The sequence below is a fragment of the Vanessa tameamea genome, chromosome 5 (assembly GCF_037043105.1).
Source record: "Vanessa tameamea isolate UH-Manoa-2023 chromosome 5, ilVanTame1 primary haplotype, whole genome shotgun sequence".
In the NCBI taxonomy this organism is placed as follows: Eukaryota; Metazoa; Arthropoda; class Insecta; order Lepidoptera; family Nymphalidae; genus Vanessa; species Vanessa tameamea.
The window spans coordinates 9,977,418-9,989,215 of NC_087313.1; the positions used below are offsets into that span (position 1 = coordinate 9,977,418).

The 11,798-nt window shown below is 30.0% G+C and overlaps 3 protein-coding genes across 4 annotated transcripts; 1 reads left to right on the plus strand and 2 right to left on the minus strand.

Annotated features, from left to right (window-relative positions):
• Positions 1 to 1,762: 1,762 nt before the first annotated feature.
• Positions 1,763 to 3,601, minus strand: LOC113392496 (uncharacterized). Its single transcript, XM_026628957.2, has 4 exons — positions 3,445 to 3,601; positions 3,064 to 3,214; positions 2,119 to 2,834; positions 1,763 to 2,047 (listed from the first exon to the last, which is right to left on the minus strand). The coding sequence occupies exons 1-4, from the start codon at positions 3,481 to 3,483 to the stop codon at positions 1,799 to 1,801; spliced, it is 1,155 nt and encodes a 384-aa protein (XP_026484742.2). The 5' UTR covers positions 3,484 to 3,601; the 3' UTR covers positions 1,763 to 1,798.
• Positions 3,602 to 4,975: 1,374 nt separating this feature from the next.
• On the plus strand, positions 4,976 to 6,070 carry LOC113392529 (anaphase-promoting complex subunit 15-like). Its single transcript, XM_026629016.2, has 3 exons — positions 4,976 to 5,227; positions 5,476 to 5,572; positions 5,804 to 6,070. The coding sequence occupies exons 1-3, from the start codon at positions 5,108 to 5,110 to the stop codon at positions 5,977 to 5,979; spliced, it is 393 nt and encodes a 130-aa protein (XP_026484801.1). The 5' UTR covers positions 4,976 to 5,107; the 3' UTR covers positions 5,980 to 6,070.
• Positions 6,071 to 6,679: 609 nt separating this feature from the next.
• On the minus strand, positions 6,680 to 9,372 carry LOC113392299 (uncharacterized). 2 transcript variants are annotated; one of them, XM_026628652.2, is made up of 7 exons: positions 9,149 to 9,372; positions 8,821 to 8,999; positions 8,447 to 8,560; positions 7,871 to 8,229; positions 7,651 to 7,785; positions 7,248 to 7,496; positions 6,680 to 7,153 (listed from the first exon to the last, which is right to left on the minus strand). In XM_026628652.2, the coding sequence occupies exons 1-7, from the start codon at positions 9,170 to 9,172 to the stop codon at positions 7,023 to 7,025; spliced, it is 1,191 nt and encodes a 396-aa protein (XP_026484437.2). In that variant the 5' UTR covers positions 9,173 to 9,372; the 3' UTR covers positions 6,680 to 7,022. The 2 variants fall into 2 exon arrangements, with proteins under 2 accessions (XP_026484437.2, XP_026484436.2); XM_026628651.2 differs by having other exon boundaries at positions 7,871 to 8,274.
• Positions 9,373 to 11,798: the final 2,426 nt, after the last annotated feature.

An 11,798-nucleotide genomic window follows, 5' to 3' on the forward strand; every position in this document is an offset into this window, starting at 1 on the left:
GTTTGTATGGAAGTTTGTCATTTTAAAAGACAGGGGCATGACACTTTATTTATAGGCTACTGATTAAAAATGAGTAGATACGTGTTTAAGTGTTTCTCGAAATTCTACTCCCAAGGGTAGAAATAGGGGATGATATTTCTTATATAGGTTAATTTTGAAGTCATTCATCATCATTAGTTTTTGGGCTACTGATGAAAAATGAGTAAATAATGTAAAATGAATGAGCTTCTGAATGTTATAACCCTAAGGGTTGACATTGAAACCCGTTAGTTTTGAATTTAGAAGATTAGCGCTCCAGTGTTACTCAGGAATTTAAAACCTTCAAATTATGCAAAGGCACCAGATTAATAGTAAAGGCATTCCGTCGTAATATCGTAGCAGAAACAGTGTATTTTCCCTAATATCTTTGGTACCATCAGAATACCCCTTTGAGTTTAAGAGAGTACAGTTCGCGTTTAGTCTGCTTCGGCATGACAAATAATAAGGCTAAGGTGAAATCTTTAAAATGGTCGGGGGAGACTTACGACCTCGCATGGACAGTTCTATGTAGCCTCTTCGAGAGTGAGCTCTGCGAGCAGTCTGCTGATTCTAGCCCACGCAATTCGTACCACAAAGAGGTCTTATATTAACATGATATTTTGAAGATTCAGTAATATAGTCAAATTCCACGCGAGAAAAGCCGCGGGCAACAGTTATTTTAATTTATATATTATCTCCATGACGGACAAACTATAATGTTTGCCCGAAATTCTACAATATGTTTAATATAGAGAGTTACTATGTCTTTTCTAGATTTGTAAAAGTATTTTAAGAAATAGCAATAACCAGAATCTAAGTAGCTACCTTTTTTTATTTTAAGTAATTATTTTGTAATCCTAACGGTTACTGAAATTAATAGGAAAACGTGCCATTTTGTTTTTTGCCTGCATCATTTAAGCGTTCCATTTTTAAGAACGCCAACATAATCATAATACGTTTCTTAGAGACCAAACGAAGAGATTGAGACACTTGTATCGTCAAGTACGACTCGAGAGTCTATTTTTGTCCGTTAGACAGAATAACTAACATAATATTTATACTTTTTAAAATAATTGAAAGAAACGTATACCTAGCCCTTGGAATGACTTTGCGAAGCTGGAAACTTGATGTTATAAGTTTCATAATATACATTAAAAGGTACATTTGTTTGTTGTGTATACAATGTTTGTCAGTGATTTTATCAAAGTTACTTAAATTACTGTTACTATACATAGTATTGTGAGAAACCTGTCAGATTGTCACGATCTCCAAGAATAATATAGAAAGGTCAAATCTTTTTTTAAATGAAAAACAGTTTCATTGTCTACTTTACCCCAAATAATATGCCGTAATAGATGTATACAGTGTAGATGACTTTTAGAGTTTGCGAGGAATAATCGAAGTTGGCTCAGAATAGAATCGGGCACGCATCGTTCTCGTTACAAGTTAGTAAAATTAGCCCCCTGATAAAGAAATGCGGCTTGCATTTAACAAATGTCTCCTTAAATTTCGAATCTAACTTGATTTAATAATATTGTAGTAAAGTATTATATTAGCTAAATTATATATTACTTTACGATAGCGAATTTCATTATAACGTAATCATTATTTTACTTTTAGTAATTATATCGAAGTGCAATAGTCATAAATGATTTTCTACTATTTTTACATTAACTGTCTTGAGATACGAAGTTTATTATTGTTAATCTTTTAATATTATCTTTTAGAATTCAATCTTTTGTTTTTAAATATGATAAATAAATAAGATGTTCCACACTAATTAATCATAAAGGCTAGGCGTGTTTATATTTAAGTAACCAGTACAAATTAGCCATTTTGGCCCTCCATAAATTTTTGCCAGTTTTGACTGATGATTGCATCTGTGAGCTTTTATATACCTTCGTGTTTCAGGTCCAGAAATGAAGTTTTTCATAACACTTATATTACCATCACTCATTGTTCCATCAGAAAGTTGTTGTATTAATGAAGTATACTCAGGTTTTGATAATTCATGGGAAATACGATTCATCTGAAACAATTTGTATTATTGGATTATTGAAAGTATAACAGTTGAATGAAAAAAATATATAGTATACGCACTACTATTTTCAATTGATTATCTGTCAATGGAGAAGTAACTGGCCCTAGAATCAAAACACTGCTATTTTTTTCTAAGGTGTCAGGATCCACAAGTACTAAATCATCATTATCCATACTTTTTATTTCGTCATTTAAAATTAGAAATATATATTCATTACTTTTTTTGTCTTTTATTTGTGGTTGTAGTTTATTTTGAGATTGGGTCGGCATTTTTTCAGCAATAATATCATTATGAATATCGTTAAATTGAGGAATTCGTTTTTTAGAAGTGCTTTTACAACATAATGTTTTCAATTGAGCAACGAGGATATCAAATAATAATTCCTTCTTCTCGTCGCTTAGTTTTTCTTCTTCAGGTTCTTGTTGAGATCGATTATATATAAGGCTATTAAGTTTTTTTAAAGCCAAAAAACTTGCGCTGTTCTTTTGTTTTTGAGGTACTATTTCTTTATGGTTCAATTTATGGTAAGCTGTTTGAGTATCGCTTAAATATTCTAGTGGATAGTTTTTATTATTAACGTTTGTCACTGTATCATCAATGTATCCTTGTTTTATTTGTGCCAGAGAGGATAATTTTTCATTTTGTATTGTTTTACCTCCCACCGCTATTCTAACAATATCATTTAAATCATAAACATTCTTCTTTGGGTTAATGTTTAACAACCTTATTAATTCTTCATCAGTTAATTTAGATAAAATATATGAAATATCATTTTCTGAAAGGAAATATATTTTTTTACAAAATCACTCTTGGGCTGCATTGATAGAATTTAACATTTAATACATTAAATCGAAATAACTAAAATAACATATTTAATTTTTATGTTCTTATTTCTGTTTTCATTCAATCTTTTTATTCTCTATTTTAGTTTATGTTAAATTTATTTACTTGAGAAATGTAAAATAATAATAATAATAAAAAGTAATGCCAATTAAAATGCTCACTCGTGTTCTTCATTATTGATATTTGTGGTAAAAACTTATCGTTTGGTAAGTAGCCCTTGGAGCTCATAAAATCCACTATGTCATCTTCTGGTTTATCGACGTTCAATAAAAAGTTGTGTTTTTGATTTGTCATTGAATCTGCTGTTTGAACCTATAATATATATATTTACTTATGACTGTACTCCATATTTGTCCTCTTTTGCATCGATCTTAGTATATTTCAGAAAAAAATGTATTTTTAAGGCCGTAAATTTTAAGTTTAGTAATAAAATTGTTTTATTTTAGAAGGGTCTTAAACGACCACATTGGCCGATAGGGGTTAAAAATCATAACTACACCTATGAAATTAAAAAAACAAAAACTTTTAGAAAATTTACTTACTATTATTAGAGTAATGATCGTAGCAAGACTGCTTTTCATGATGCCTTAATGGTTATTTGTACTTATGTGCCTATCTAATATCACGGATGAATGCTTACAATGTAATTTCTCATGAAAGATTATACCTATCTCATAAATGTTTACCAAAATAACAATGAACAAACGATCGTTAAATTTCAGTTCACTGTTGCGATAAAATTATTCTTAGTCAACTATAATAATTTCTCATGCTTTCATGTTATCTTTAAAAAATAAAAGACAATTTTACATATTGTTCTCATGTTATTAACTCTATTTAGTCATTGTTAAAAGAAAACTATTTTATAAAAAAATCAACTAATTAAAGTAATATGTTTTATTAAATAAACAATATGTTTCAAAAACATTTTCTTTATGAGGACAGGTGATCACGATGTGGTATATTGAGGGGCTGTTACTATTTTCAAAATAAAAGCCTTCTACATACTTTTCTATGTTAGGTAGTTATATAAATGCAATATTTAGAAGACGGGCTGCATAGTAAACGAAGTAGTCTCATTTTCTCATGCCGATAACAGTAGCAAACATATTTTCTATCACCCCAGATGCACTAGTAGGGGTGATATAATTTGGAAAATGAAAACATTGATCTTTGATAATATAAATTGATGACATGACTATTATGAACCGTCCTGCAGGCGTTGCCGTTTTCAAAGTAAATATGTTTTATGTAGGTTATTCAAGGAACCTTTATTCAAGGAACGATTGAAGATTATAATTAACGGGAGAGCTAATTATGGGCCGCACTGATTGACAAACGTTGATGGAACAATGTCAGTGCCTGCACTTCGTTTAGGATTAAATTTTCTATTCGTTTTTTTTAAGGCCTGTTTCTATAATCACCTAACCTAGGTTTTCGGGACACATCGAGACGGATATTGGTTCCTCGACTATCAAAGTATCTTTTAACAAACGATCTAAATGGGTTCTAATGAGATTTTGGTGATAGGACTGGTTGTTATATGTTTGGGTTTTTATTTTGTAATTTTATACTTTTTAAGAGTTTTTTGATTGTACGATTATTTTAGGAATTACATTAATAAAATTTAATCACGCGATAAGTTTTTGGTATTGCACAAGAGAGGCATGCCTTAGTAAATGAACAGATCTATACCTACATGAAAATCATTTGAAAAACCTCATAGTTTTGGTATTACCAGAGTTGTACAATTACTAATTTATGGCAACATTTTATTCTGCTGGTGCTACACGTGTTATGTGTAGATAGACACAATTTAATGCAAAATAATTTCATTAAAATTTTATTTTGTATATATTAAATACGCTTATCTCTAAAATTTCAAATTTGTCCCGCCCATAAGAATAAAAGCACAACAAAGTAGTGTGAATATCCCTCGTCGTAATCTTGAATATTGGTGTACACCAATCTAGAAAAACTCTAGGAAAAGAAACAAATGAACAAAATGAACACAAACTAAAAAAAACATTCGTTGTTATCAAATATTTACTTTCGATAAAAAAGTTTGCTAATGACATTGACTACTGACAGTTGAGTATTGACTTAAAATTGCATTGATTTAAAATTGAGAAGCCGATTAGATATCTATTTAGGCGTAATTAACAACAAGAGTCCTCGGTATAATACAGAAATAACGATTTAAACATGAATATACCGTTTCCAATATTGTATCCACGCTTAGTGGATCCTTCTTGGTTTAACGCTGATAGTCCCTGTGACGAGGACGCGGAATTAACGAACATGGAACAAGCTCATCAACAATGGGTAAATAATTATATGAAAGCAGTTTTGTCTACTATGGAATAAAATAAAATAATTTTACCACCAGATAAAAAAATAAGTGAAGGATTAATATTATTTTAGGCTTCGGTTATTGTGTAGACTTTATTTTATATCACGCGAGATGATTCAGTTTATAAATTACTCATGAAAATAATACAATAATAATATAAACTCTAAATATGTTTTATTTTATGGACTAAGTTACTGAAGTTATCAATTTCTTGTTATAGCTGAATTCCATTGGGCAGCAATATATGAAACGTCCACCATTGGGTAAAGTTGATCCAGAACCCATGGAGGAAGAAGCTGATTCAGACGAAGAAGAGGGTATGTTGAATGGAGCAATTTTCACCAATTACATATTTTGTATATTCATGTTATATGTACATTTATTTATGTAATTCAGTACTATTTAAATATTTTACTATGAATAATTTTAAAAATGCAATTGAAATTAGACATTTCAATGGTATAATTTGCATAACTTTTAAATTCAACTATTAAAATTATAGCAATAAATATTTTCATACAAAACATTTATTGTGTGGTCAACATCAGGTAACGACGAATCTGATGAATCGGAGGAGTCACATGATGAGGATGAAGAGGAAGAACTACGTTCATATTCACCACCAAGGAATAATAATGAACTAGAGCCAGAAGCTTTAGAAGATCCCAATGAAACCCCAGATCCTAATACTCCTGACCAAAGTGCTCTTTGGCCTATTCAGTAACTAAAATGCACATGATCTTATTTCTGAGTGCATGAATATCTTTGTATTTTGTGTATAAATGTATAAGCAAAATTAAAGTTAAACAAACCAATTTTGATGTTTTAAATAACTGTCTAGTTTTAAGACTATTAAAATAAATAGCTCTAAAGGTCTTGTCTGAGAAAGATCTGGCTAGTCTAAAATATTTGGATACATAAATTTAAGTCAAGTAATAAGGCATAATCTAGTCAACAATCAAAAATAGCTTAAAGTTTTTTGTTTAATAAAAAACGAAAATTAATTAAAATTATGAAAGCGTTTATTTCAGTTTGGTGAATATAAATGCTACTGATTTATATGGCTTTTTTTTTTTCAAAAAATGTATTGAAATATATCTTCATTTCTACTTTTCTGTTAATTACATGTTAATTATTATGCAATATAAACCCATATACCTACTTTTTTTCTTGAAATAAAGATAATATGATTTAAGATATTTTTCGTTTTATTTAAGTTATTGCTGTTTTTTGTACATGTTACTGAAACATAAGTTATGTAGATATAAAAATACATTTTTAATTTCAAATAATTTATTATTCAACAGCATGCATTTCAATTACAATTAAAATAAATATTATCACAAGAAAAGTATTTTTTTAATATTATCAAGATAGTAATAGCATATCATATACTTTTAACTATTGAATAAAACTCCTTAATAATACCATAAGTGCCAGTTTTGAAATATACCATAAAAAGATGATTTGGCACAATTGAGAAATATTTTTGTTAAAAATAAACATATTTTGCACAATACTTGTAACTTATATTAGTGAGCATTCTCAAAGTACCTGGTTGGTTAAGGGATTACATTGAAACCTATCTTGGACTAGTAAAAGTCATTCAAGAAAAAAGCTATTTATGTTAAACTATGACATGGAAGGTACATATGAGGTGAAAATTTAACTATTTAAATGGAAGATGCCTCATTAATGAGAAAACATTTCCAATAATACTTAATTATTTAACATAACAAAATAATTCATGCTTTTTCAATTACATGATTAAAATGTTTGTGTTACATCTACAACAATATTGACAACTCGAGTCAACAAAGGCCCAATCTTTTCTTCACCTACACTATACCATTTGTTTGCTAGACATTTTTCAACATACTCATGGCTTGATTTTTTATCTGTAAATAAAAAAATATTAATTACATAGATTTTTTAGGTTTTAAATATATTATCAGATGTAGAAAGAATATGTTTTAAAGTTTCAAAAATTACCAGATATAATAGAACAGTTTGCTAAATTAAACGTGAAGAATATAGCACTTCTTTTGACTAAAGGGTTGTATTCATCACAATAATAGTGAAAGGCCATAGCGAGCTGGGATGGAACACTGTCAATATCTTTAACAAGCATCACACCGGTTCTCATTACTTTGTCTTGATATTGGTTCATAAAATCTTTTGTAGTTTGCATCATTAACTTGGATGTATCCACAGTTACATGGACTTCCTTACTTTCATTACCTGTAATTTAGAAACTTTTTCAGTATTAGTTAATATGAATTATGATTTTGTTTGATGGCATCTAATTGTTAATAATGCTTAGATAATTTAAAATTGTAGAAATTATTTTTAATTAGTTATTCTTATAATTGATATATTAAACTTTAAAACTAACGTAAATATCTTGATGTAGTTGCAGCAATGTCTTCAATGAAATTGTTAAATCTTACTGGATTGAAGTTTATACTTTCACTGTTGTATACAAATATAAAAGATGCTGTATCTTGGTTTTCGAATATTGTTGCCACACCTGAAATTACAAATTTAAGAAATCAATTTAAATAATAAGTTAGTAAATTTCATTTTGACATAAATGCAATATTTTTAAAAATCACCTGTTTTTACTTGTAGGATAGAGTTCTCTTTTACTTTATATTTTTCTTTTAGATCTTTCACATCACTATCAAATCTAAACTTATCATAAACATTGTTTGTAAATGCCTTATCGGTGACATATTGGCTGTAGAGAAACATTATAACAGCAAGAAGAAAAATAATCATTGCTATAACAATTTGATCGCTTGTATCTCTTATTGATTTAGCCTTTTGTTCTAAGGAAGTTAGATATCTCTTGTGCTGATTCTCTGAGCTGTTGTTGTGTCTTCTATGTAGTGAGATATTATTAATGGAATGATTCGATTCATTTCTACTTCTTTGAAGCTCATTTTGCAATGCACTTGTGTATAAATCTTCACTGGAATATGAAAATGTTGCAGGAGAAGATTTGGATAATACATTTCTGAAAACAGGCATTACCAGCTCACATCTAGTCCTCTAGTCAATTATTAGAAATTTTGATATATACTTCTGTTAAAATCAATAATTATGAAATTTGAATGGCAAAAGCAAATTAATGTAAGCATGAGATGGTAATGTATGTTAATTATGATCATATGTACAATATAACTCACTCATTATCTGATTCATCGCTAGAATCATCATTATTAATACCAAATGAATTTCTTCGGTATTTTACATCATTATTTCTTCTCATTGGTATAGGGCTTGCTTGTGGAGCCATCTTACTAAAATAGATTAAGATAGTTATATGTGATAAAATATATTTAAATGTATGGGATTAGGAGATAATAATAAAGTATATAGTTGACATTATTGCATGTTTTTAAGCAGGAAATTTTTCAGTAAAATTAAAAAGAGAAAGCATAGTAATTGATACTCAAATAATTAACATAATTATTGTAGTTTAGATAGGTACAATCTGTACACAATATCAAAAGGCATTCAAAAGGCATTATATGTAATTATACTACAATGTTGACAAGACCTCATGACATTGTCTACTTCGTCAACTCCTTGTTCTTGTGAAGCATTGGCAGACTCCTCTCGCTTCCTGTGCACTTTAAGCCCATACCCTACCATATTTTTATGACAATTAATGTTGCATGTATTACAGTTACTATGAATGCTTTTTCTTGCTGATGGTTTTATGTTCATCCCCCCATTCTGTAATTCAAATTTTGACTTAAATTTAAGAATTTTGACTAACTTGAGTTGGCGGAATAAAAAAAAAATAAAGTAATTGTAATATTAATATGTATATATATATAAAGGCTCTTTTAATTCCTTATTCACTTTGATATATAAATACTTACCACTTCCAAAGTGTTGCTATTCATTTAAGTTCCAGAACTTAATAACATTCCTTTAAATTCTCTTTTTTATAATTGTAATTGATTACAAAGAGTTGCTAATTTCTTTTTTTTTCACATACCTTTAAAATTATAAGAAGGTAGACACAATTATTTGTAAATTGTAACTAGCAAGAAGAATTAGCATTCGCATACAAGACACAAGTTATGAAAATACAGAGGCAATAATCAATACAACCATTGACATTTGTACCAGTCTATATGTATTATCTATGGACATTTGGTATTTTCATTTGAATTTTTGACATTTTGAGAATCGAGTAACGAGACAAAAAAAACCTATCGAGAGCTCTATGGATGAAAAATGCCAGTAATGATTTCGAATTACAAATCAAAACTAAATGTGCTTTTGATGTACATAAACAGTAGAGATATAATATACATGCACTATCTCGATGTGTAAATTCATTTTTTTTTTGTCCAGATTATAATAAGAATCCCTATGGAAGCAAGAATATTTATAGCCAGATCTTTATCGATTGTAGATCAAAGATGTCTTTCGGCATCGCAAAATCTTTTTACATTTCTTTATAAATTATATAATGTCGATAAAACCAAAAATGGTTCCTTATCGTCCAAATTGAAATAGTCAATTAGATACCCAAATTTCAATTCCAAAATACTAACCACGGGCTCAAAATGTTGAGAATAAAGCATTGGAGATTTTCGTCGACAAGAGTGCATTTCGCATTCTTTTTCTAGCGATACTCGACGAGGTTTTGGAAGTAGAGGTGACTGTGAAGCAGCAGTACATTTTACTCGTACCTTTCCAAAAGAAAACGATGCCACCTCGGCATCGCTTTCTCTCTCTTAACCTCTTACTTGGCGAAAATACAATCAATTATAATGTAGGCTTTGAGCAAAGAGATTCATTCTCATCTTCATCTCTTTTTAACTTGGTATCCATAAATGCATTTCAAATTTAAAATCTGAATTAAACCTAGATGATGGAACTATAGGAGGTAAAATAGATGACGTTAATGAAGGTTTGATTAATAATTAAAGAACAGTTGGTCTTAAATTGAATTTTTCAAAATGTGATATTTTGTTCACATACAATTTATCGACATATGATATTGGTTTGGCAACGGAAACCTTATATATTAATAACTTAAGCCGATTTTTGTCCTTGTTATTATGGGAAGATAGCTCAATATAAGAAATCGCTTATGGTCTCATTTTGAAAAGCTCTAGACGTAGATGTACAGAAAATTAAAGAGGATTCTTGATTGCTATTGACTATTGAATTGTTACCGTATTCCGTATATATCATTTTATTCTTTCTCTCTTCTGTATATACCATTTCAGGCCTTGTTCACAAAATTTTAAATCAAAATCACATATGTTACAGAGGCGATAGAGAATTGGAAAGTGCCCTAATGATATCGTCATATCGTCAAAGTCGATCACGATTAAATGTCATTCAACTTCGAATACTCTAAATAGAAAATCCTTAGGTTGATCAGAAGACTCTGAAAGTCAGGCATGGGCTATCAAGGAGATATGAAGCTTTTTTCGATCGATTTAGAGATATTTCAAAAAACAGCGACTTTAATATGGGATGAGTAGATAGAACCAAAACAAAACGACCAACCCATGGGTATAACAGTATTTTTAGTGGTTACTTTTGTCACTCAGTATGAACACACATATATACAATACCACGAGAATGTAGGACTGATAGGGTCAAAAACTTTTTAAAGAGTTCCAATGGTTTTACATCATAATTCTGCATTTGACAATAATTATACGAGCGCGAATCGGAGGTAATAAAAGAGTTTTTAGATTTGTTAATAGATAACGGCAAAGATACATCCGCATCATCATCATCATTTCAGCCGTAGGACGTCCACTGCTGGACATAGGCCTCCCCCAAAGATCGCCACAACGACCGGTCTTGTGCAGCGGCTTCGCGCGACCTTCACCAGCTCGTCGGACTACCTTGTGGGGGGCCTACCCATGCTGCGTCTTCCGGTTCGTGGTCGCCACTCAAGAACTTGTCCGCTCCCTATCCACAGGAATGAAGAATTTGAAAGTCGCCGTACCTATAATAGACCTCTTTGATATTTAAGCCCACCATAGCTACGCAACGGTACCAGATTAAAAATGATCAATTTGCAACGTGATAAAAGCAGAGATTTTAATAGAGTGCGTCACAGGTTTATTCTATGTTAATACCTCGGTACCCTACCTACGGTACTCTCACCCAAAAAAACTTTTGGTTTACTTTTAAGCGAGTCCAGTTACCAGTGCGCACTACACGTACTACAGCATTGTTGCTTACAAAAGTTATTTTTTGGATTATGCAACTGATGCAAATCCTATTAAGTGAATAGAAGTAATGTTTTTTTTATGTCCTTTTTGCGACAATACTAAATATTTTTCAAACTCCATCTGCGCTTTGGTCTTTGATTGCTTTAAAAATAACGCGTCAGTCATTAAGTTGATGTGGCTGAATTTAAGTTATTACATTCATCAAAATCAGTTTGATTTTCAGTGTAATGTAATAAATTGTGAACAATGAAGTTGTTTGGATTGAGAAACTATTACTATGCTGTTTTCAATTAAAAAACAAATATATTTTAGTTTTTTT